Genomic DNA, 23,452 nt, shown 5'->3' with positions numbered 1-23,452 from the left:
AGAAAAATCACTCGCGCTTCGCGCTCGTGATTTTTAAACTGGAAAACTTGACACGTTCATTTGTTTGCAACGAACCTATCGGGAAATATCCGATAATTTCGGAGCTCTTGTGGTATTACATGCGATAATTATGAATTAATTATCGGATTATTATTATTATTAATTATGGATTAATTTTGAAGGTCTTGGGGTATTACTACTGATGATCACTAGAAAAATTTCATTTTTATGGAAGACCGTATCTCGCTTTCTATCTAGTTGGTTAATTTCCATCAAGTTAATCTGTTCCGCTCCATCAAACATTCTCACTTCAGACATGTAAGTTCTCGCCAGAGCCAGTATTTCCTCCCGGTGCAATGATTCCTACAATTTTTCTCAATTTCGTTTTATTTATCATTCTCTGTCAGCATCAAAGCCGAGTTCTGATCCAATTCTTGAATGTTTTGAATCACCCCCGACGAAAATTCATTCAACTCCTATAATTATAATGTAATTTGTAAATGATTCGACATGAGAGAAAAAAATCGTTTAGATAATGAAGGTGACTTTTAAACAATTAGGAGTAAAAAAAAATGTTGGGGTAAATTAGTCACGCCAGAGCCGGAGGCGAAAAACTTCTAAATCCGGGTCTCCATTAATAAAGGAATCCCCCCATTCATAACCAAAAACCTTGCTAGTCATAAATCTCTCGCCTCATCACCGCGCCTCCGGAACTTCCCTTTTCCTTCGAAAATTCCAGAGGTACATTTTTTGAGACATTAAACATGTCAAAACAGAATAGAATACATTTATCATAAATTTTTCCATCATTGGTTTTCATGTGAAAACTGTGGTTTACTGGATTACTCAGCGTTTTTTTAGTTCTGAAGATTTCACGCGGGAAAAATCCTTTATTCAAAGTGGAATCCCCTCCGGAAAATCTGACATTTCGCAGTTCACAGAATAATCGAACCATTCCGTATTGATACTCTCTATATGAGAATTCCATTGATGCACTCTCTCTTTATCGTCCAAAAGCCGCCTTTAACGTGGAACAATTGAACGGCCATTGGACGACCAGTAAACATATTGGCGATCAGACATAAAAATCATCGTTCGAAGGCGATAATCCGGTTTTCTCGAAGACGTAAATTGCGCGCACCTAAATTTCCCATCTGCAAAACCCCATTTTCCACATCTGATGACGAAAAATCGGATTCGACTCTTGTGAAAAAAATATCTGTCATCAGGCCCGATAAACTGCCCTTTGACCGAACGAGGCGAAGGGGTTTTGGGCCCAATAATAATACGAAATAGTGTACGTCACACAGTGATAAATAATGTCTTGTGCATCAAGGGTGGAAGTTGCTGGTACAAATGTCAAAATTTTCCACGTTCGGGAGCCACTTTCCATTCTAGAACATAAAGTCCTCACTTTCCCCCCTTCATCAGGGAGCAAAGTACGAAAATCACCATTTCACACCCTCGCGTTCCCTCTGAGCGAATACTGCACACCCCCACGTGTAAGAAACAGTACTTTTACAACGAAGGAAGGTAAAATAAATAATCCCACGTGCAAAATTATCTCTGCAGCCGAAAGCGATAATAACAACGTGCACTGATAAAGAAGTTAAAAAGTGTAACGATTCAGCTGCATGAAATGAGGCTTCTTAATTCTTATCGTCATTCGTATCAATTAGCAATTGGTAGGAATTAACGAATCGATCTAATAATTAATCGTCGGGATCGGACTGCAAAAATCCCCAAATTAAAATTTGATATTGAGATCTGCATGGCATGCAAAATCGACAGCTCTGACTCCCTCCACGATACTTCGACTTTTGGATCGTCTGTTCCCAAAAAATGCCAAAAAATCAGGTGAAAATTATCAATTCCATTTGGAATAATTTTAATGTTGAAATTCGTAGTTTATCCTTCACGGGTTTATCCCTTGTCGTCTCCTCCTTGAGAGCAGCGAGAAGATGCAATGTATATTCGTGCACCCTGTTTAGCTCCTCGACACAGAGTGAAAAGAAGAATAAGAGGATAAAAAAGTACAAGAGAGGGAGAGAGAGAGAAAGAGAGGGAGAAGGAAGGAATGAAGGAATATCGTGAGAGCATCAAAGGGTGAAGGAGTAAGAAAGAGGTGGATTTGTAAAGGTATATCAGGATGGGTGCTTTGAAGGTAAGTTTTGAAGCAAACGGGAGCAAAAGAGTCGGAGATAGGCCTCGGACGTTTGGTGGAGGGCTTTAAGGAGCGGGAGAAGCCACGGCATGAGGCAGGAGGGGAGAGCGACATTCCAGAAGGCGGCGGCGGTGGTTCTCGTGGGAAACCAAAAGAGCGAGATAGATGTAGACATCGAGAAGGATCGAAATACTACTCTATCGTACTGCTGGAGAAGCTGCTGGACTCTCCAGACACGACGTGTACTTTATTTCAGTCTTGTACTGGCCAACGCAAGGCCCAAAACTGGCACGCTATATTTTTGCCAATTAATTGCCGATTGCGTTAATTAATACTCGCTCGTTTTTTTTTTTTCATTTCTCCTGGAGACTTTTGGATTTTTAGTCGTTTATGATCATTTTCATTAAATTGAAAATTCATATTGTCGTTTAGTTTCGGAATTATTATTATTTTTTTAGTATGGGAATTTTAATATGGAGGGTATCTTGGGCGGAGGGGGGGTGGGAGACAGTTTTCATGGATACAATTGTCTTAGAGTGAATTTTCATGAAGGTACCTTAATGAATCGAAGAGATGGAAGATGTAATTATGAGTAAGGGAAAAATTAATTTTGAGTCAGACAGGAAGGACAAGGGAATTTAGAAAACTCATCTTCAAGTAGAATTGAAAAAAGGTGATTGAACGTTTTAATATTTTTTATGATATTCGATATTGCATGTAGTATTTATCAATAATTTTATTGTTTTCTGAATGACAAATACAGGTCCGTTGGAGTCAAAATAACTTTTCATTCCGGGGTTTATGATTTAAATGCTCCAATGTTCGTATTTAGAAATGAATAATTCAGACATCAATTTTGAATGCTCAAGGTGATATCGAACGACCCGTGTTTAATTTTTTTGCATCTGGGAAACATGAAATAGACGATCGATAGGATGTTGAATTTTAACGACAAACAAGACGATGATTATTTTTCAACGCAAACCCTGATTACGGAACCCTCTGGTATATTTTTAAATAAATCAGTGACACCGAAAAAACAGTGTCTTCAATCACGATGGAGATTGAAAACAAAAAGGCGTTTAACTCATTTGGAATCAAAGACCCACTTGTGTTAAAAACGATAAATGAAACTCTCTTTGAAGGTGGGAAACGTCGTCGACATTTACGACTTTCACGGCGAGATCTTTACAATTAATCCGACACGTCATTAGCTATGGTATCAAAGCGCGTGACGCATTGGTGTGTATGAGCAGGAAAAAGAATGTGTTTTAGCTTTTCGTTGGTGTTCCAGTCTTTCGATCTTTCTTAATATTTCATTAGCAATTGTAGAAATTTGAAAGAACATATTTCGTCGTATCGAGGACATCAGGTCTGCTCTGCTCAGAGGTAAATGTGTTTCCTAATTTCCCATTTGTTGGATTTATCCGATTGCTCCGATTTACCGAAGAAAAATTAATCGCCTGTCACACACGTTGAATAATTTTCTCGATTAGTTCGACAATTTTTCATCAACTTTTTTCCTCACTTATGATTCTCGTCATTCAACGGGCGTAATAAAATCTAAATAGCCTCTGATAACTGTGGATACATGTGAAAAAGATTGACTCCTTTCCATTTCATATTAAAAAAGGTATAATTCGAGTGTCAACATTATAACCCATTCCTTCCACCCCACTCACTGGAATCACCTTTAGGCGCGAGTATTCTTACCCTCTTATCGCGCGGTAGAGCCGCTTTCTCACGCGATCGAAAGACCTGCCCTGTCTCCCCTTAGCCCCATGTAAGAGCATCTCAACTACTTTACTCAACTTTGCCATATTTTCAGCGTCCTTTTCTACTTATGCCGCTCACGAAAATCCAGGATGTCCCCACACACGCGCGTTCAAGTCATGAATTTTCAATCATTTGTTACTTGTTATTTTCTCACTTCATGTTTTTATCGTCCATTATCGTATGTCTGGGGTGTTTATCATTTTCGAATAGAAATACAATAAATTCCCGACTTATTGCGCCTCGAAAAGCAAAAATCCTTCAACGTTCAACGAGTTTCACGAAGCTCCATCGGTTATTTCCACGCTCCGTTCCATTAAAATTTTTAACTATTAGGGAAAAAATGACAAATCATCAGACGAGTAGATAAATTTTACATCAAATTAACATGCTGATTCCGCACAATTTTAATTTCAACGTAATATTTTTCCTGAATTTGAATTTAATTTAATTCGGGATAAAATTAAACATCTGAGAGAAACAACGAATTCTTATAATTCTTTTCTCCTAAAAAATTACATAAATCGTCACCCCCACCGCGACCCTAGCAATCACTGAACTCCAAAAACGATGTGTTGAATTCCCCGATAACATCTCCAAAACGCGTTGGAGTGTTTCGGTCCCCTATCAAACTCGATTCCCTTTAACTCATCAATATCCACTCTCCCCGCCATCTTGTCAACCGCTGATAAATCCCGAAAGAGCCGTCTCAAAGTATTGAATTACATCAAACATGATCACTGTGAAAAAAAAAAATAATAATCCCTCCCCTTAAAAAATGTAACTCCCGAGGAAAAATAAATGAAACGAAAATAAACGAAAAAATTCAGTACACGGGTGGAGGTGCCCGAAGACGTTGAAAAGACAGAGAGGGAGGAAAGGTGGAGAGTTAATTGAATCCGAGCAGCGTATAAGTGGAATGGCCTATTCCTCCGGCACTCCTCTTATTCTTCTCCTCCCTCTACCCCGTGTCCCACCCAACCAACTCTCCTTAGCTCTCTTTTGCGGTACGCAGGTACAGGTACAGGGTTAGTTGGAGAATCGCAGGAGTCAAGGTGGACGCCGTGCACGAGTCCAAGAAAACCTAAAAGACGTGGAGGAGGCGAGCATTCCTTTGTCTCTGCGCGCGAGGACCTAGATCATATAAACGCTTGAGTCCCTGTTGGGAGGGGGTACGCGTCCCATTCATCCCTGACTAGGCTCATGAGGGAGGAGGGTGGACGGGAAGCAGAGAGAAGTAGAAATTAAATGAGAAATAAATAGAATTGCTTCCAAGAGCAACATCATGAAGCTGAAGGGTGATGTCATGTGATTATATCGCGTTAATTATAAAAAGTTTTAAATTTTCGGTAATAAAAAATATGAATTATTATTTACCTTGTGGTATTGAAATTTAAATAGAAAGAGTTCATCAATTGGAAAGTACTGTACAAAAACGGGAAAATTGGTTGATTTTGATGGATTAAAATTCATTAACAGAATTGAATCATAAAATTCTTTTTGTCGTCGAGCCATCAATTTTTCCTACATTTTTAATGGAATTGTCCGCTAATTTTTGGAGTCCCCGCTTGAAATTAATTCAACGGGGCAAATTCTTCGTTATTGTTGAGTCGAACTACAGGTCCGGAGTGATTAGAGAGGAGGAATTTATGATGATTAGAAAGAGTGGTGGGAGGTAACGGGATGTGACTCTGTGAGCATTGGTCAGAGGTGAGAGAGCATTTTCGGAGTTTTATTGAGTGAGGATTAATGATTGGAGATTGTGGGCTTGTGTAGTAAAAGTTTAATCGTCATGGTGCATTCACCATGACGATGTTTCGATAGTGAGCGTGGAGTAATGGAGAGAATATCCGCGGATTCTCATTGCAGGGATTTTTCAGTTTTTTTTCCTGAATAGAAGCATTTTAATGGATCAATTTTATATTCTCTAATATTGATTGGGAATGATGTACAATGATTCGAAAATATGAAGTTTGTGAACTGTTTCTGTACGTGAATTTATTTTATTTAAATAATAATTAAAATGGGAAATAACAAGCAGAGAGATAATGGTGAGGTGAACTCTATTTTCCGATTTTTTTCTTCATTGTCCCAAGAAAATTGCCAGCGTAAATGATAATTAAGTAATTTGTATCCAACTGTCTTTCTTATGGAGCCCTCTCTCATCCTAATATTGTCTCCAATTGCTATTGCAGTCCCTTGTAATTATTAATCTCCCGAGTCCCACCTAAGTCACGCATAAGTCGTTATTTGCGTACCCCAAAATAGCCAGAATTCTCTTTGCTCACCGAAGGAGGATACGAGGGGGGTATCCCGAGGAGACAACGAGCATGAAAAAGAAAGAAATTCCCGAAAAAAGGGAAAAACATAAATGAAGAAAAGAGGACGCCGATGAGACGGTCTGCAAGCGTTGGTCTCCTCTCCTCTCTTGAGCGTATAACCGCAAAACCAGTTCGCTTGGTGAGTAAACAAAAAACGAGAAGAGTCGAACGCCGCCGCACGCGGGACTCCGATCGAAGCCACCCAGCGTTGGTCAGCGTTTGGACTATTCAGTTTGAGAGGATTTCAACTCCTCATCGTTCTTCACCCAAAAACCGTTCAAAAAAACGGGGGAGAAAATCATTCTCAGTTGTTGGTTTCAAGTGGTTCATCCAATCCCGCTAATTCCAAGCGTCGTTTTCGTTGCAACTGATATTTTATGGCGCTAACGTCGCGTGAGAGCCAATTAAAAGATAAATTACCTCAAATGAAATTTTTGAGTGATTCGGTTAACAAACATTTATTGGAAGACATTTGGTCGTTGCAGTTGGGCCACTGATTGTTGGAGATTCCTAGAAATTTCAGCAACAAATGGTTGACAGTTTCGATTTTGTAAGAAATAACTATTGATTCTAGATGATGAGGACATGTCAACGTTTGGAATAAACAATCGCACAATCACGTGGATTGACAATCGATCATTACCTCATTTAGAAGGTATTCCAATAACGACCAATTTCCTACAAAATTTTATCTTTTGAAAAATAAAGTATTTCATAAATAAAAATGTAAGAACGTTTTTTTCAGAATTTTAATTAATTAGCTGTCGAGTTTTGCTAAATTGAGTCCTGGCTTCTTTCCATTCATGAGCAGAAATTCCGCCTTCGATGTCAGTGTTCTGCGAATGCTCCATGAGGCGCGATATTACTTCAATTTTTCTGTTATCTCTTTAATTTTATACCAACGCTGAGAATAATGTCTTGCATATCACACTGATTGGCCACAAATGTCCGTGATTTTCTGGATTACACTGTGATTTTACGAACAATTGCATTGCTCTTCACATCGATAACGAACAAGTTTTTCCATCACATGAAATCCAAATTTCATCCATCTCCTTTTACCCCATGCACCACTCTCATCACGATCTCTCGGTCCTCTTTGATGATAATCTCAAGTATCCTCTCAACCTCATTATACTTGTTCTGAGTATGTAACGACACGCAATAAAATTCCCCTCACCTCTCTGAGTGCGACAAGTCGCGGTTACCCAGTGCAGCCTTTAACGCGACGAAGAGCGATTAATTTTCCAACATGAAATGCTCACAACTCTCCACCATAACTCTTCCTCACCCCAATAAAAATCAACCAAAAAACGAAAGCCAAATAATTCACGAATAAAACAAAAGCATAAAACGTAAACGGTAATAATGACAATAAAACTGAATCGCGTCGACATAAAACGAAAGTATATAACACTCGAAAAAAAAAAATGCCCCCAACCCCTCACTCCCCCCGGAGCCCTCCATTAAGAAAAAAATTGAAAACGAGACACGAAAAATTTTACAACCGTGAAATACCGGAAATTCGATCCGGCTCCGCCGACAAGATTAAAAAAACCAAAACTCATGATACCATACTCGTGCGAACGAGTCTGAAAAAAAATACCTGAGTACAAAAAGGCCGAAAAAAAGTATTTTAAAAAAATGAGTGGTATTCGATGAAGGTGCGCGTGACGGTGGAAAAGTGTTATAAGGGATTGGGTGAAGATGAACAAGATGAGAGGACAAGAGCAGTGAGTCTCTCCTCCTTTTGAAGGGGAGTTGAAACTAGGTGTCGGGAGGGGCCCGTCCTCCCTCTAATTGACAAATTGGAATCTTATTAGAAGGCTCCAGTGATGCCTGTAGGGCCCCCTCTCCCACCCCCATCCTGTTCGTGTCTGAGACGACGCGAAATGGTGAAAGAAAGAGAAAGAGGGAGAGGGAGAGGGGGCCCACATGTACAACGGGGTAACTTGCCGCCATCTTTGTCTCGCTCGTTGTAAGAATCAGTTGAGAATGAGGTGGGTACGAAGGATGAGGTTATAAAAAAAAAAGAAAAAAAAAAGTAAAGAAATAAGGAGAAATAACACACTGTTGTTGCTGGTAGTGGTGGACGGGGTGGGGAATAAATACGAGGATGCCCGACACTAACAGGTTGTAGAGTGGCTCGTGGAGGCTAAAGCTACCACGGGTGTTTGTAAGGGGGTCCCTGCTGGCAAGCCGGCCGGCGAGTGAATGCCACCCAGGAAGCGTTGCGCGCGTGCGCGATATGTGTGGCCCATCGGTGATTCTCGACCACCGGGATGAGCCGAGTGCGAACGAAACTTAACGACTATTGCCGAGTGTTACCGATCGCAACGTGTGCATGACCACCCGGTAGAGCGCGCGCGTGCCGCATCCTGTGTGGTCCTCAGCCTTCCCAAAGAGCGGTCCCAGGCAGCCTCTCCTGCAACTTGCCTCCTTTCGGTTTCTCCCTTCGCGTCGGTTCATTTCTTCGTGATTCCTCTACCTCCTTCTTTTTCCCTTTTTATTCACTTTTTTTACACATTCCTTTTTCATCTGTGTCTCTCTATACTTTTGCCACTACCACGTGCTAACTTACGAGCTCCCTCGTACTTTCTTCTTCGTTTATTCTGCTCTTCCTTTTTCTCAACATGTTCCTCGTTTTTGTCTTATTACGAAAAGTAGGATTAATAAGCTGAGTAAAATTGCGTTATTTGCATGATTACACGTATCATTTCCTCAACTTTTTTTTTCTCCTCTCTCACATTCTTCAATGTGTGGACATGAGAGATGATTTTGCACACGTGTATGAAGAAAAAAAAGCACAGTGAATAAAGTAAGGAGGCTGAAAAAAAAAATATTGTTAAAAGAAACGAGCTGAGGTGTGTGAGACTGCGCAACGACAGGCTCGCGCGATGATTGGCCCGGGCCATAAACTGTATTTTCGCGTGTAAAATGTAAATGGCTCCTCGTGCCGCTGAGTGAACGGAGTTCAAAGAGCCGCCAGTTGTTAAAGAGCCTACTCGATCTCTCGTTGGAACGATCCTACCTCTGTCTCTCTTTTACTCTCATCGTCCACACATACATGTACACCGTTATGGATTCTCTCCTCCACCTTCCCCCCCCCCCTCCTCCTCCTCGTCCTCCCCCCGGGGGGAGGAAAGGAATCGAGCACTTTTCATGTGGTTAAAATCCTCAGCATCACACAGGGGGGAAAAAAAAACAAGACAAGAGAGAACAATCGGTCCCTCTCACTTCAACTTTTTTTCACCTGAGAACAGAAACAGAACATAGGATGGGCACGCATCGAGTCAAAATCTATTTCATATATTTCAAACCTTTTCTAGACCTTTCACAATATTTGGAGGGTCTCGGCATGTGGTTATGGAAAAGATGGGACTGAAAAGCCGCCGACGGAGTATTCTTTCTCTCCTCTCTTGCTCCTCACCCCCTCTCTTCTTGCCGACCGGTGTCTTCGACGATTTGGAGAGATGGTAGTCGCTTTGGTCCACGAGTGATGGATGATAGGAAGCCAGAAACTCGGGAAAGGTATTCACTGGGCTTACTCCATCGATTCCTCACTATCCACCGCATGTCATATTCGATTTGCCCCGGAAAACATTGATCTAACTTTGAGAATTTACAACTTTTGCGTTCTCACCTTGAGAGTTCATTTTATTCGTGAACAAAGCCGAAGGAAATTGGATGGATCACTGGAGTGATGATACGTAGGGATCGGAACTTTTTTGATAATCATGGTAGATGGGTCAGAGAATATATTTTCGGAACATTTGGAACCGGGTAATAACGTAATTAATAATTACTCAGGATATCGCGAAATTTCGCGATGACGAGTCCCTTATACTTTTCATAAAATCCAAAATCATATCACAGTTACAAATTGCTGAGATAAATTTTCGAAATGTCACGACATGTTTTTTATCTTCACATTTGGTGTAAAAATTTTGCAAATTTCAAACTGGTCATTTTCACGGATTTTAGTAACTATTGCACGTCTGGCTTTTTAAGCACAAAATCACTTAAAATGAATTGAAAATTATCAAATTACGTCACAGTTCGGACTTGATAGAGTATCATGATTAGTCCTTGTAACTAACGATAAGGTAACAATTACCGATCTTCGTTAACATCAATCGAATTCTTCTGGGAGTGTAAACTATGAGAGTCGTCCAGACGATCTTTGCTATTTGACGTATGAAATTGATCGTATCTTCCCTCAAAAATTAATCGAAGAGGACCAGAGTGAAAGAATTCTCAGTTCGAATGTGTGCGGAATGAACGAGTCGGTGAAAGTGATGGGAATCAATGAGATGCTAACGTACAAAGGCTTTGGCGCCCAAGTGCCCGTTAAAGAGCCATACCTGGAGAGGATACACACCGAGGTGAGCATCTCCTCTTCCTCTTCATCCTCCCTCATACCAACTTCGTGCAGGTATATAAATTCTGGTGCTATTATTGGGGTTCGTGCCTTCTCAGGACCCCTCTTTTGGAGCCCTCAAACTCCCCCTCTGCTCCACGGTACCCTTGCTGTTGGCTACCTTCCTCCCTCTTTCACCATCTCAATGTCGGCATCTTTGTGATGCCCACACTTTCCGCCAGTTTTGCCTTTCTCTGTCTCCAGCCACTTCCCTGCGTTCTGAGTGCTTCCAGTTGATGCTGGGATTTTTATAAGACCGTGGTGCCTTCTGGTGACTACTGGTGGTGCAGTGGGGGAGGAGGCAGATCGGGTGGCTACATGCAGACTTTGTCGTTGGATACCTTTAGAAGATACTGCGAGCCCTTAGGACCAATATTTTGGGTTTAAAATGAGCAAAATTGCAGAATTAGTCTTCGAAATATTTCCCGCAATTAAAAACTTTCATGAATGGATGAATGATATGATAAGACTATTTCGAGAGTAAAAATCCCTATCGCACTCGCCCTAAAATATATTTGCTGCCAACCAATAGTAAATATTGGAAATCGTTGAGGATAATTTTTTGGTTAAAATGAGGACCATCGCAAAATCCACTCTTAGCAAATTTTACCCACGAATGTATGGAAATGATCTTATGTTTGTTCTACCCCTCCTCCTCATTCCCCAAATGCACGAGACCATTGATAAATATTTGAGATGGCCATCCTCAATTTTTGCGGTTGTGCGAAGAAGACTCGTACAAATCGCTTAAAAGCGAATCCTAATGTCCTCCTCCAAAATTACCCGTAGGGCCTCTATTTACCATATCCCTTATTTTTATTTGCCAAATGTCGAAAAAATTGTGAATACCAATATCCAATATTGGATAACTCATTTCGAGTTTGTCAGTCATGAGATAAGACTAATGGTTAAATTTATCTCAACCGATACTTCATTTATTTATCCTTCAATATCCCGCGCTGGCAATTCAAAAATAATTACCCATGTGGGCACGGAATAACGTTATATATAACAACTAAGTGCAAATTGGTTTAATATATTGTAATACGCAATTTGCATGCAAAAAAAAAAATTGCCGTATTAAATCTTAACCTGATAATTCACTTTATCCTCGTTTGGCGCAAACGTATCAAAAAGGATACACACATACACAGAATGGTTTACAAGGTGTGTAACATTGTATCATCTCCCGGCGTCTGTTATTGAAACTGACTCGTACGATAATTTGCATATTGTATACGACCTGAAACGACCAATTCAACCGTTGCACGATTATGTATGATCCAAGAATCGATTCTACCTCATGTAGAGTTGGCTCGAATGTTACCGCCTTCACTTCTCCAAATGGGTACTTCATCGTACTTATACGTATTCCCCCTTTCGCATCTTATTATCGTTCAACGATCGTTATACAGCGAATCAATGGTAATTGAATTGATACCAACTATTGGACATAGAGAAATCATTCTCATGCACGGTGATAAAGATTACGTATCGATTTCGCTTATCAGGGAGAGAAGATGAAATTATACGATAAAATGTCGTATCGATGTGAGAATCGGTGAATGTATTATTATTTTTTGCATCAACGACCCGCGCAACTGTCGACAGTTTGACAGTTGATCAACTCCTGGGGGTATATCTTATCTCAGGCGTTGATGGGGGAAGGGGAAGTGAGGAAGCTTGTGTCGAAAATCGACAAGAACGCTGGTATCAGTTGTTGTGCGGACATCACGATGTCCGATGTATCTCTTTATGGCGACAGCTTCGTTAAGTGATTATGAATGTTGGTGGGAAAATGAGGGAGTGAAGACACGGATTTCGAGGCTTTTTGATGGATCCAGACCATCATTCGCCGATTCGAAACTATTGTTGGCTAATCGAATGGTCGGTGACAGTGCGGATGAACAAAATCAGACGTCAACTTCAGAAAGATTAGATTAGAAACTTCAAGAGAAAAAGTATAATTTGTCTTCGTCGAGATGCGCTCAATCATTGTCACGATCATCTGTAAGCACTCGAATCGTGACGAATGTGATATCTAAAATATCAGTGGATCCTTCAGTCTGGCGCCAGGTTGAACAAGTTCAACTGAATCGAGGAATTTTTTACAAATTTAGTGTACATGATTTTTTGAATTCTTTGAGACGTCGCAAGAAGTCATCGTGTCCGCCCTGGAATGACCAATTTTTAAAAACAGTTTCGCAAAATGAAGAGCTCCTCCCAAACTTGGAAATTTGGAACATTCAGGACGGAAGTTGTGGTGGCGCTCAATTGAAATGAAATTTGCAATAATCTTTCTATCTATCTTGATGGATTAGTTTCCAGGAAAAGTGTTTCTCAAATTAAAGACCACTTTGCCACGTTCAAGCAGATCAACATTTCAAACCAATCAATGCCCTTCGAAATGAGTTCCCTCATCAATAAGACTAAATTAGAGAAGTTGGATTCTTCAAGAAGAAAATTCATCGAAGAGGCAAGAGTAAATTAAAAACATGAGGACATAATTCAGACTTTGAAAGTCTATTTCCAAAATGAAGGATATATTTAAATCTCTAAGTCTCAAGGAAAATACCTTCCTTTGTCAATCATCCTGAAGCAAGTGCCTTGAAGTATCCAAGACAAATGTGATTGATAGGAAAGTGCAATATATTGGTCCCCAAAATAAACAAGAAGACGTCCCATTCGCCAAAACCGTGAAGGGACTTGCAACCAGTGGATTAGTTTGGCCCAACTGTTTTCCCAAACCTAAAGAGTGCCCTCCACCATCGCCAAATGACTCGTTAAAACAATCTCCTCTCGCCAATCATCCACAATCAAGAGGCTCGTAATCACCCCACCAGAAGCTTCCAACCCCTTCAGCCTCTTCAACACCACCAGCCATCATCACCAATCAAGCACCTACTAATCAGCCACCTTTCCACCAGAAGTTCACAGTCCAGGGTTAGAATACCCCCCCGAAAAAGCCCCCAACACACTCTATCACCTTCAAATCCCTGATACTCCTTGGCCACCTGTTCGTCAGTTTTTACCTGGGGTCCATCCGCGTTACATCGCCACGCCCTCGAACCAATCAACTCTCGCCCTCGGGCCTGACGTCATCGATATCCAACCGGTAGGGTACTGAACCTGGGGTAGGGGAACATCGTTGGAGACCTGCTCACACAGCAGTATTAAACGGGGACCACGAGGCGGGTGAATTTTTTTTCAAGACCCCGGGGAGTGGGGATTGAACAATTGCCATCTCACTCACTCACCTAGGACCCACTGGCTTCCAGCTACGGGATAAACTTGGAGTGTAGCAAGTGTGAGTTACACCGAAACCTCGAGAGAGTCGTTCCTCTTTCACTCCTTGTAATTTTCATTCGCACGCCAAAAAGACCACGTTGCAGTGTCCACTGTCCGGTAATAGGTCAACTCCTGGGATTTTACAACATTCAACACTGTTGCTCCTCAAGCCGGTCAAGTGTCAACTCTTCCTTATCGCTTCCTACGATTTAAAAATAAAAAATATGATTTTACGATTGATTTACCCTGATATTGTGTCATGTTATTGAAGTGAGTCAATGTGACAACAGGAGTTTCAAATTCGAGTGATTGATTAACCCGATTATTGTCAATGCTATTGTGGGAGGTGGATTGAGGGTTTTGGGTGACAACTGGGAATAAGTGAAGTTATTTTCAAGTGTTAACCACCAGGGTGTGATGCCCTGGTTATGGTTAAAAGTGAGTGAGGCTAGTGGAAAGAGGTGGTGGTGGTATTATCGTCGCACGCCAGTGGGATTGATTTGTTTGATAGTACCCACGTGATATTATGGTGGAATTAGGTGGCAATGCGAGATCGGTCTCGTACCTGCAAAAAATACGTAACAATGATAATTATCAAAGATGTAGAACTAGAAGAAGATATCCACCTAGGATTCTTATTGTTGTTGTTCTTGTACTTTGGTTACCGGCATTAGAGATACCGGGGGTTTTAGCTTGTGGACCTGGTAGGGGTGGTGGTAGGCGGCCAATACTGCGCAAACTCACCCCATTAGTTTTCAAACAGCATGTGCCAAATGTCAGTGAAAATACACTGCCAGCTAGTGGATTGCCGGAGGGCCGAGTATCGAGGGATCATACCAGATTTCGTGATCTTGTACCTAATTACAATGCTGATATCATTTTCAAGGATGAGGAGGGCACTGGAGCTGACAGGCTCATGACTCAGGTAAAAATATATTTTTTTCTTATTGTTTTTCCAGGGATTTAATCATCCGGGGGACAAATTGTCTCGCTAAGCTTTATACGCATCGTTAACGTTTTATTCATTCTGCATTTATTGGTGTTTATACGACACTTTGCACCTCCAGTCTCTTAAATGCCTACCGACGTCGCACCGGTGCTTTTGTGAATTGAAGGTTCGTGGGTCGAGGGATGACGGGTTGTGTTGCCCAAGTTTGTATTTTTTTTTTCTTTTTGGGAATTATGGAATAATAATTGAGATTTTGAGAAAACACAGATTTTATCGGTACGAATTGGAGATAAAAATTCTATATAATTTTTTTGTATAATACTCGGATATTTATGTACGTACGAAGGTTTTGTACACAAATTATTCCAATACCCTAACATTTCTTGACAACTTCCCCTCTCTCTCGTGCCTCGTTTTTAGCGAAAAAGAAATTCTTCGAATCGAACCGCTGAATGAGGAAGTTCATCGCAGATAATTATCTGAAAACATTTAGAGAATTAATTTTCCATTGCAGCCTTTGACCGTCGGTTCAGCACAAAGATCCCCATTCTTTCTCACTATTGACTGTTACACTCTCTTATCTCATTGTCACAACCAAAAGGAGGACCTTGACCGGATGCGTTTTCCCTCGTTCAAACATTGACGGAATGTTTATTTCTCTCAAACGACACAAGAAATACGAAAATTTCGAAAAAGATAACAAAGTTCGCGGAATGTTCCTTGGATTCAAAATTAGGGGAAATTAATGTGGTTAACGTAAATGAAGGAAGTAAAAACAAAAGAAAAATAAAAATAAATAACGTGCGCGCCACCTAAGTGATTGTGGGTAGGTTTATGGCAGCCATAACCAGTGTTTGGTTTGGCGCGTTAAAGCTACGCCAATTACGGCAAATAAAACTTAATGGTTTGGTTGTCCTTTATTCTTTTTCATCATTCATATTATATATATATAAATATATATATATATTTTTTTTTCATCATTCCTCTGTCAACTCTGGCCCGAAAACATTAATGATAAATGCAGTAACTATCGAGAACTCCAAAAAACGTAATTAAATGTTGCAACGGGGAATTTCAGGGCATTCCGTTTCATCAAATTAAGCCCGTAAGACAAATGTGAAAAAAGTATTCGAAACTCTGAGAATTACGCTGTATTTTCCAAGATCTCTCTACAGCCTTCACCCGTCGGTTGTCTTCACGGTATATACATTTCTCAAGTGCCTGCTGCCAGCAATAAACTTCGAGAACAGGTGTGGGTTTCATACTAAAATCAATTTCAAGCAAGACTCTCTCCTAAAATCATGGTGCCACTTCAGTATAAAATCAATTTGCGATCATTTTGACACCATTGAACTCACTGAAATCATAAATTTTTAAATCTTCGAAGTATTAAATGGCCTTTGAAATCATTCAACGAGGTCAGCTCCAAAATCAGAAATCTTTTCTCTAACACGAACATGCAAATAATTGCTCGTCCTCTGATTAATGACTGCTAGATATCCAAAATCACAAAATTTTTTTGAGAGAAGTTGAAATATGTCTGTTATAGATTATATTTTTTTACAATTCATATAAAATATTTTCTGTAGGAATATATTTCTGGGAAAATCAGTCAATGTGAGGCTCTGACGGTACCCTAAATCGTTCGGTTCGATAAATGCTCTCATAGTTTACTAAATAATTGTGGAGACTTAACAACTAATTTTGGAAATTCATCGAATATTTTGGGCTGCGTATTATTCAGTGAAGATATTTCAAAAATTAAAGCCACCTGTTTGCTGTCTTTATTTTCTGCGAATTATCTGAAATCAAATTTATAAAATCTAAAACAAATCGAAGAACACACACCATCCGTATATCAATTGAAATGACGTCACAACGTCAGGGAAAATAGCCTTCACTTTGACGGTACAATGTCACTTAGTGCTTCTGGAAAAAAAACCCTGGCAATATCTCACTAAACAGCCGTCTAGCTGCAGACTTTATTAATAGGCTTACAAACCTAGCAATCACGATTCAGACCACTGAACTTCACGTCAATGAAAACATCAATTTCACTGTCTGAAGTAACAAATAAAATATTTCTGAGGAAGACAGTGACGTTCTGAATGAAGTGTCCTTAGGCATGAGAATCCTCAGAATATATTAGTTGTCATCGTAAAATTTTACGTCAATCATCGTTACAATACGAAGTGCCACTTGACTCCTTTTTTCTGAATTCAGCTTAAAGTGATACTTCACGCTGGTTAAACATTCATAATGTTTACTAATTTTTATTTCATTATTATGTCGTGGAGAGATGTGCACTAATGCACCGATTTTCTGGGGAAAAGAGTAATGAGTCAATGTTTGCCGGAGCGTTTTGTAACTTGTTGGGGATATTTGCGCCGTGTACCGGGAATATCCCGGGGTTCAGTCATTCTGTAGGTATTTGTGGATGTTGTCCGAATGAATAATCCATATTAGCGGCGATTCGATAAGATTTTTTCTGAGAAAAGCGGCGGGAAAATAATTTCTCCATCATTAAGAGGACTGTTGCTTACTCAAGACGAATTTTCCCTACTGCTCTACTTGCACATTGGATAAGGTTGGAGAAGATATTGAAATATCAGATGCTGTTGAAAACAAATCCCTCCAATTTCGCTCACTAAAAGGATAAGAAGAGGTACAAATTAATTCATACGACAGTAATAACGATCAAAATTGTAGGGAAATATTCCCTGAGTGTCAGGAAATAAACTAAAACCAATGCTTCTTATTTTAAGAAGTATTACATTAGTTGATTATATTAAATAAACGATTGAATACAGCAACTCCGATAAATTCCGGATTAAATGAAACAATGGATGTAAAAAGAAATAAGTTTGGTGATGTGCTCTCGGTTAAGTCGTGGAGCGAACTGTCCTCCACTTTTCGTAGTTCTAGGGACCTCAGGCCCACATAGACCCCTTTTGTTTATGACTGGAAAACAGCCAACGTCGCCAGCGTCCTAACGTTTTCCAGATGAAAATCCGGGGTGTCGAATGGAGTACACACAAGGACCCCCTTGTCCTCTACTACGTCCTGTTAGTTGGTCCAACGTATTATTGTTTTGAAAAATTCCCTCACAAAATTTAGTTGACAATCATTAAGTCCTCTCTTGCAAATGAAATCACGCGCTCCAATGAATGCGATAGTTCTTCCGGGTGACGCTGCTCCCTGCAATCGTAAATCACCTCCAAAAAAGCCAGCAAACACCAAATAAATAAACTCCCCATCCCCCAAATCGCTATCACGATTCAAACGGCTCTAAATTCCCGCCGTTTTTCACCGAAATTCGAGCAAAAAAATTACCCCATTATTTCCAAAAGTCCAGGACATTCATTTCTTGTCTTCTCCAACGCTCAAAAAGCCCAGAATGACGTCAGTTTCTTCATCCTTTGTCTCCGCGATGAGGGCCCGATCGATGTCCCATCGATTTCTTTGCCTCCTCTTTTTTTTTCTCTCCTTCCTCTCATCCTCTTTTGTTACTCCCGCGTATCGAATGACCTAGAAGGGACAAGATGAGCTCTCGTCTCCGGTGGCATCGCCAACGATAACGAGACGATCGCAGCTGGTGTCATCGGCTGCGTTGACGTTCCTCTTCCCTGAAGAAATCTTGTCCCATTCTTTTCAAATGTTTCTTTTTTCACCTCGTCGCGAGGTCGCAGAGGACTCCTTCGTCACTTGGCGCCACGTGCTACTATCGAGTTTCCTCGCGTGCGATATGTGACACGGGCCGATGAAGCGGGAGAGCAAGACACTTCTAGACAATTACGGGGGGAGGGTGAGACTTGCGGAAATGTTTCGTACTAACCTAGATCAAATTGATGATGAAGCGTATCAGCTTGTGAAAGACAAATCTGTTCGACGGAATGGTTACGTATGGCGTGGAGAAGATACGGTATTTATAGAAGATCTTCGAGTAATGGAGGATGAATGTTATGTTTACTGGTACTACTTTATGGGGTTCTTTATGGATAGATAATGGGGCCTATTGCAATTAAAATTGTCGTTAATGTTTTATAATAGGAATTGGAGTTGTGGGGAGAGAAGTCGTTTCAGTGGGTAGTTCATATCAGTGGCTGCAGGTTCGGTAATGATATGATGAAATATCATTGTTATTTTTTATGAATTATTGTTTATTGTTGGCTGGCACTTCCTCGATAATTTCTTGAAATTCTTCTTTGAGGGGTTCACTGAAATTTCGAACGATTCTGTTATCGGACATTCACGGTTTTCCGGAAAAGTCGATAGAAACGAGTTTTCGTAGAAATGAGGCCAACTCCGCTAAACGCGTCCAATTATTATTATCATTATTATTTCTCTTTAAATTTCCATTAATTGGCATTGAATGGTTATCTCTTGGTTGGAGATGCAAATAAATTGAAATTTTCGTATCTATGCAACTCACTAATTCGTAGAATTAAATGCGTCAGTTAGTGGTATTTCACCTGAGTGATACAGATGCTCAAATAATTATCTACAAGCTGATTACTTTACTTGGACGGTAATTTTTCACAAACTTTTTGTTCTCTGTGCGCATTCTCAATGAGATAAAAGGTAGAAGAAAAAATTCCCATAAAAGCCCTCATTTCTAATTATAGAAACCAATTTAATCTCAAATTATGCTCATTAAGGCAGCCAAAGCCCGAAGCAAAACCAATCCAATTTATAACTTCTCAAGCTAACCGAATAAAAGTGGGTAAAAATGGTGCACAAAAGAATCAATCGCGTGCTTGTTAAAGTGCAAAACGGAGGCGTTCGAAGGCTAACGCGAATCACAGTGTATGAAAAGGGTGGCGGAGGGCGGGGAGGAATGAGGGGGAGGTTATACTGAAAACGAGATGAGAAGGGAAGCCAAGTTGAACGTCGATGTTGCTTATGGTCGGCTGTCCGTGGCGTGTTACTAATGAGCGCGGGATTAACGCTGTTGGGGCTCCCTTCTCTGTACTCCACACGATCCGGGGATATCCCCGTGTAAGATCGCCTCCGCGGGACCATCTTCAAAATTTTCTTTTTCTCATTTCTTTCCCATCTCTCTCTCCCTCTCGCTGGAGTCTCATTTTTTTTTTCTGTTACATCGCACTGTTGCTTGGGAGGTTTTATGTCTTCACGCATTTTTATTCTTAATCCTATTATTCCGAGGGTACTTAAACATTATGATTAATCGAATTACGATTTTCATCGGTTATCTCTAGCATTTTGAGTGGGAATAAATGTGTCATAATAATTATGGAGAGGGAGAAAAAAAAGTTGAGAGGAAGTTATTCACTTGGGGGGAATTAATCAATTCGGTGGGATTTCAGATGATCTATGTGATTTTTTTCTTGTTTGATTCAGTTTTAGTCACAGAAACTTTTAAAACTGTGTGAGTCAATTTTTGCGTTGAAATTTATTTTCTTTCTATGAGCATTTACTTGATGGGGACAATCATCATTAAGGTGAAGACATTCAAGCTCAGAAGTGTTGCGTTGAAATTTTTATGAAATAAATTAAATAGTATGGAATAAACTCTGTTTCAGTCCTTAAATGTCATGGGGTTATTTAAATAAATAAAAAATGTTACGCAAAAAAATTATTCATTGACTTTTCTCATGTGGATTTTTCAGAGAATATTTTTTAATCAATTGCCTTCAAGTAAATACATTCAACACATCGTAAAATGATGCAAAAATAAATGGATAAATGTGGAAGGGAAAGGGACAGAAAATTTTGTTTGTTGAGTGGGCAAAGGTTAATGATATCTTGAAGGATATCCACTCGTCAAAATATATTTGTATCCAGGTATCCTGAAAACGAGTGGCAATATAGTTTGGATCACCTTAGCCTCCCCTTTTGTCTCTAGTGAGAGAGGGTCTTTGGACTCTTACCTTTTGCACAGTGCCGCGTTGCCGACGCTAATTAAGGTCGTCCCGCGGATTGAAGGGGGATGGACGCTCGAGTTTTTAGGGCAAAAACGGTTTTACACCGCGTTAGGAGCCAAACTAGTCATCTGCGCCCCTCCCTCTCTGCCCCATCTCATTCTCCTCGCTTTTTTAAAAAATTTTTTTTACTCCTATTGGTTCAGGTTTTTGTTTCCTTTCGCTTCATTGGTTTGTGTCTTTTACCCACACAGACATTCCACCGGATGATGGTTAAGAAATTCCAGTCCCAGGGTTGCGATGAATTTAAATCTCCCGCGGTTTTTTGCCGCTGGCGTTTGCATGACAAAATGGCCGTTCAACATTGTAGTGAAATTATCTGGGATTTTTTGGAGGTTTTCGAATATTTCAATCATTCGGATGATTTCAGGAACTTTTTGTCAGGCTTTTGACGTTCGCTCAACAAAGATTAGTTTTCTTATTGATTTTCAATTTATTTCTGACTTTATGAACATTTTCTCTCATCGTGGTCTTTAACATAAAGAAACAACTCACCTTGATATAAATTTAAATCTACTCCGACATTTAACTTTAGGGTTCACATGATAAAATCAATCTTTGATTTATGTTCTTATTTTATATTTCTATTTAATTGACTCCGAAGATGTCATGTGCTTGTTTTTCACGAGCCTTTAATTATTTCAGTAAAATTTATATTTATATCCTTGTGCCGTAAAGTAAAATACAACGTTCCACCCTCGCCCTAAATTTAAATTTCATGCGTCTCAGGACTCGTAGCATTGATCCCACAAAATGGCCGTTCTTGCATCATCGAAATAAAATTTTTTGGCTTTTTCGGTCTTTCTCAACATGCATTCACTGAATTTGGAGTTTTCTACTAGACTCATGCACTTTCTTCGCCAATTTGAAATAAATTTTCAAGGTTATGAATATTTAATTTCTCACTACGCTACCCCAAGTGAAAATATATCCATGGAATTCAATATGTTGGTCTGAGAGCAACAGTTTTTCCCTCTCCCCCTTGTTTACAACGCGGGTAACGCACTGGGAAACGGATGAAGGAAAGGGCCGAGGGCCGAGAGTCAACGCCATAATGCATGGTGAGAAGTGCGCATGGGGTCAAAGGGGTCAAAATGTAACCACCATCGTGGAACGTTCTAGGTCCCTTTCTCATTCACTCTCTCGTTCATTTATTTTACATCGTATCTTTGTCTTGGGCTTTCTCGTTTGTCGCATATATTACAAAAACTCATACTACCGTCTCGTTACACAGGCGTTTGCGGTCGTTTTTTTTAAAAAGAAACGTTCGAGTGAATTCTTCGATACATTCAACTTCCCTTTTGAAACCCAAGTAGCGTAATTTATTCTGAAGTTTAATCGATGAAGTTTATGCCAAGAGAAACTTAAACTGTTTGGCAGTATACATTTATCTTGGGTGAAGGTATATTGGAGATAATTGCAAGGGTTTGAATCAGAATTTTATTTTTGGAACTCATTTATGCGGTTCAATTCCAAAAATATGTCAATTCAATCATTGTCAAATTTATTTGCAGTACAATGTCAGTTCATTAAAATTTTTAATGGCAACATAAAGATTCGATGCCGAATTTCCATTAATATTCGGTTAATTTGGTTTCAATTTATTTAGAGGGAATAATTGCACAGAAATTTTAGGCCAAGTCTCCAACAGTGTAAAATATTCGATGGCGATTTCACATAATTGAAGCTATTACTGCATTAAAATTTTCAATATATTTATTTTGACACAGAAAGAGTTAATTTCTGTTAATTGAATGAGGTAAATGCAATCCCTCTATCGTTCACCCCGACAAAAATAAAAATTATTTCCAATTGAAATCGCACGAATGCATCATCCCCCGTACGATTTCAATGAAAAAATCAACTTCGATGAAGTCATGCAAATGATTCAGCATCCTGTCCACTTCATCGAAGCCTAAATAACCAAAGAAAAAAAGTCAAAACTCGATATAAAAAACTGTCTAAATATGTGGTTTTAAACCCATGTATGGGCTGTCTTGTAAAGTGATCTCTGCGACCACTTCCTTCCTTCGACAGAGGATCCGATGACCATTGGGGTTTGAGGTCGACAATGACCGACGTGGGAAAGGAACGTCAAGCGCCAGTAGACCTCTCCCCATCGCCCCCTTCAGATATCAACCAGCAATAGCAATATTTGCCCCGAAGTAACTTTCTTCCCTTCTGTCCCTCTACCGCGAGCAAACACCAATAATTCATGGGTTCTAGTCTAGAATATACAGTTCCAAAAAAAAAAAAAAAAAAAAACTTACCTCCAATAACCTGAAAAAGCCCAACGTTTCGTATATTCTCGTCATTGTCCTAAATTCAACGGACCGATATGCCGCCGGGGTCAGGACAATTACAATGGTCTCGTTCGCTTCTCCATTGTCATTCACCACAAATCATCTTCAAACGTGAACAACTGCTAAACAATATTGTGACACAATTACATTCCATTTTGTTTTCAACCATAACCTCACCCTCATGAATAATGTCCTCAAACCAAACAAACAAAACAAAAGGATGTACAAACAAAAAACAATGTGTCCTCCAGTATTACCCAGTGGTACCAGAAAAACATACCAAGACACTCCA

General features: G+C 39.9%; 1 protein-coding gene across 3 annotated transcripts in view; it reads left to right on the top strand.

Moving 5' to 3' along the window:
• Positions 1 to 23,452, top strand: part of LOC135163694 (sonic hedgehog protein) — a 60,906-nt gene that overhangs the window by 13,258 nt on the left and 24,196 nt on the right. Inside the window, exon 1 of one of the 3 annotated variants that reach the window (XM_064123405.1) lies at positions 12,094 to 14,891. The exons of the other annotated variants lie outside the window; for them this stretch is intronic. Coding sequence (XP_063979475.1) covers positions 14,493 to 14,891 — 399 coding nt within the window. The 5' untranslated portion in view covers positions 12,094 to 14,492. Of the gene's footprint in view, positions 1 to 12,093; positions 14,892 to 23,452 lie in introns of those variants that run through there. 3 annotated transcript variants of the gene reach the window in all.

Source organism: Diachasmimorpha longicaudata, chromosome 1 (assembly GCF_034640455.1).
Source record: "Diachasmimorpha longicaudata isolate KC_UGA_2023 chromosome 1, iyDiaLong2, whole genome shotgun sequence".
In the NCBI taxonomy this organism is placed as follows: domain Eukaryota; kingdom Metazoa; phylum Arthropoda; class Insecta; order Hymenoptera; family Braconidae; genus Diachasmimorpha; species Diachasmimorpha longicaudata.
The sequence above is the reverse complement of the archived record's forward strand: the minus strand, read 5'-3'. Positions and strand labels throughout refer to the sequence as shown.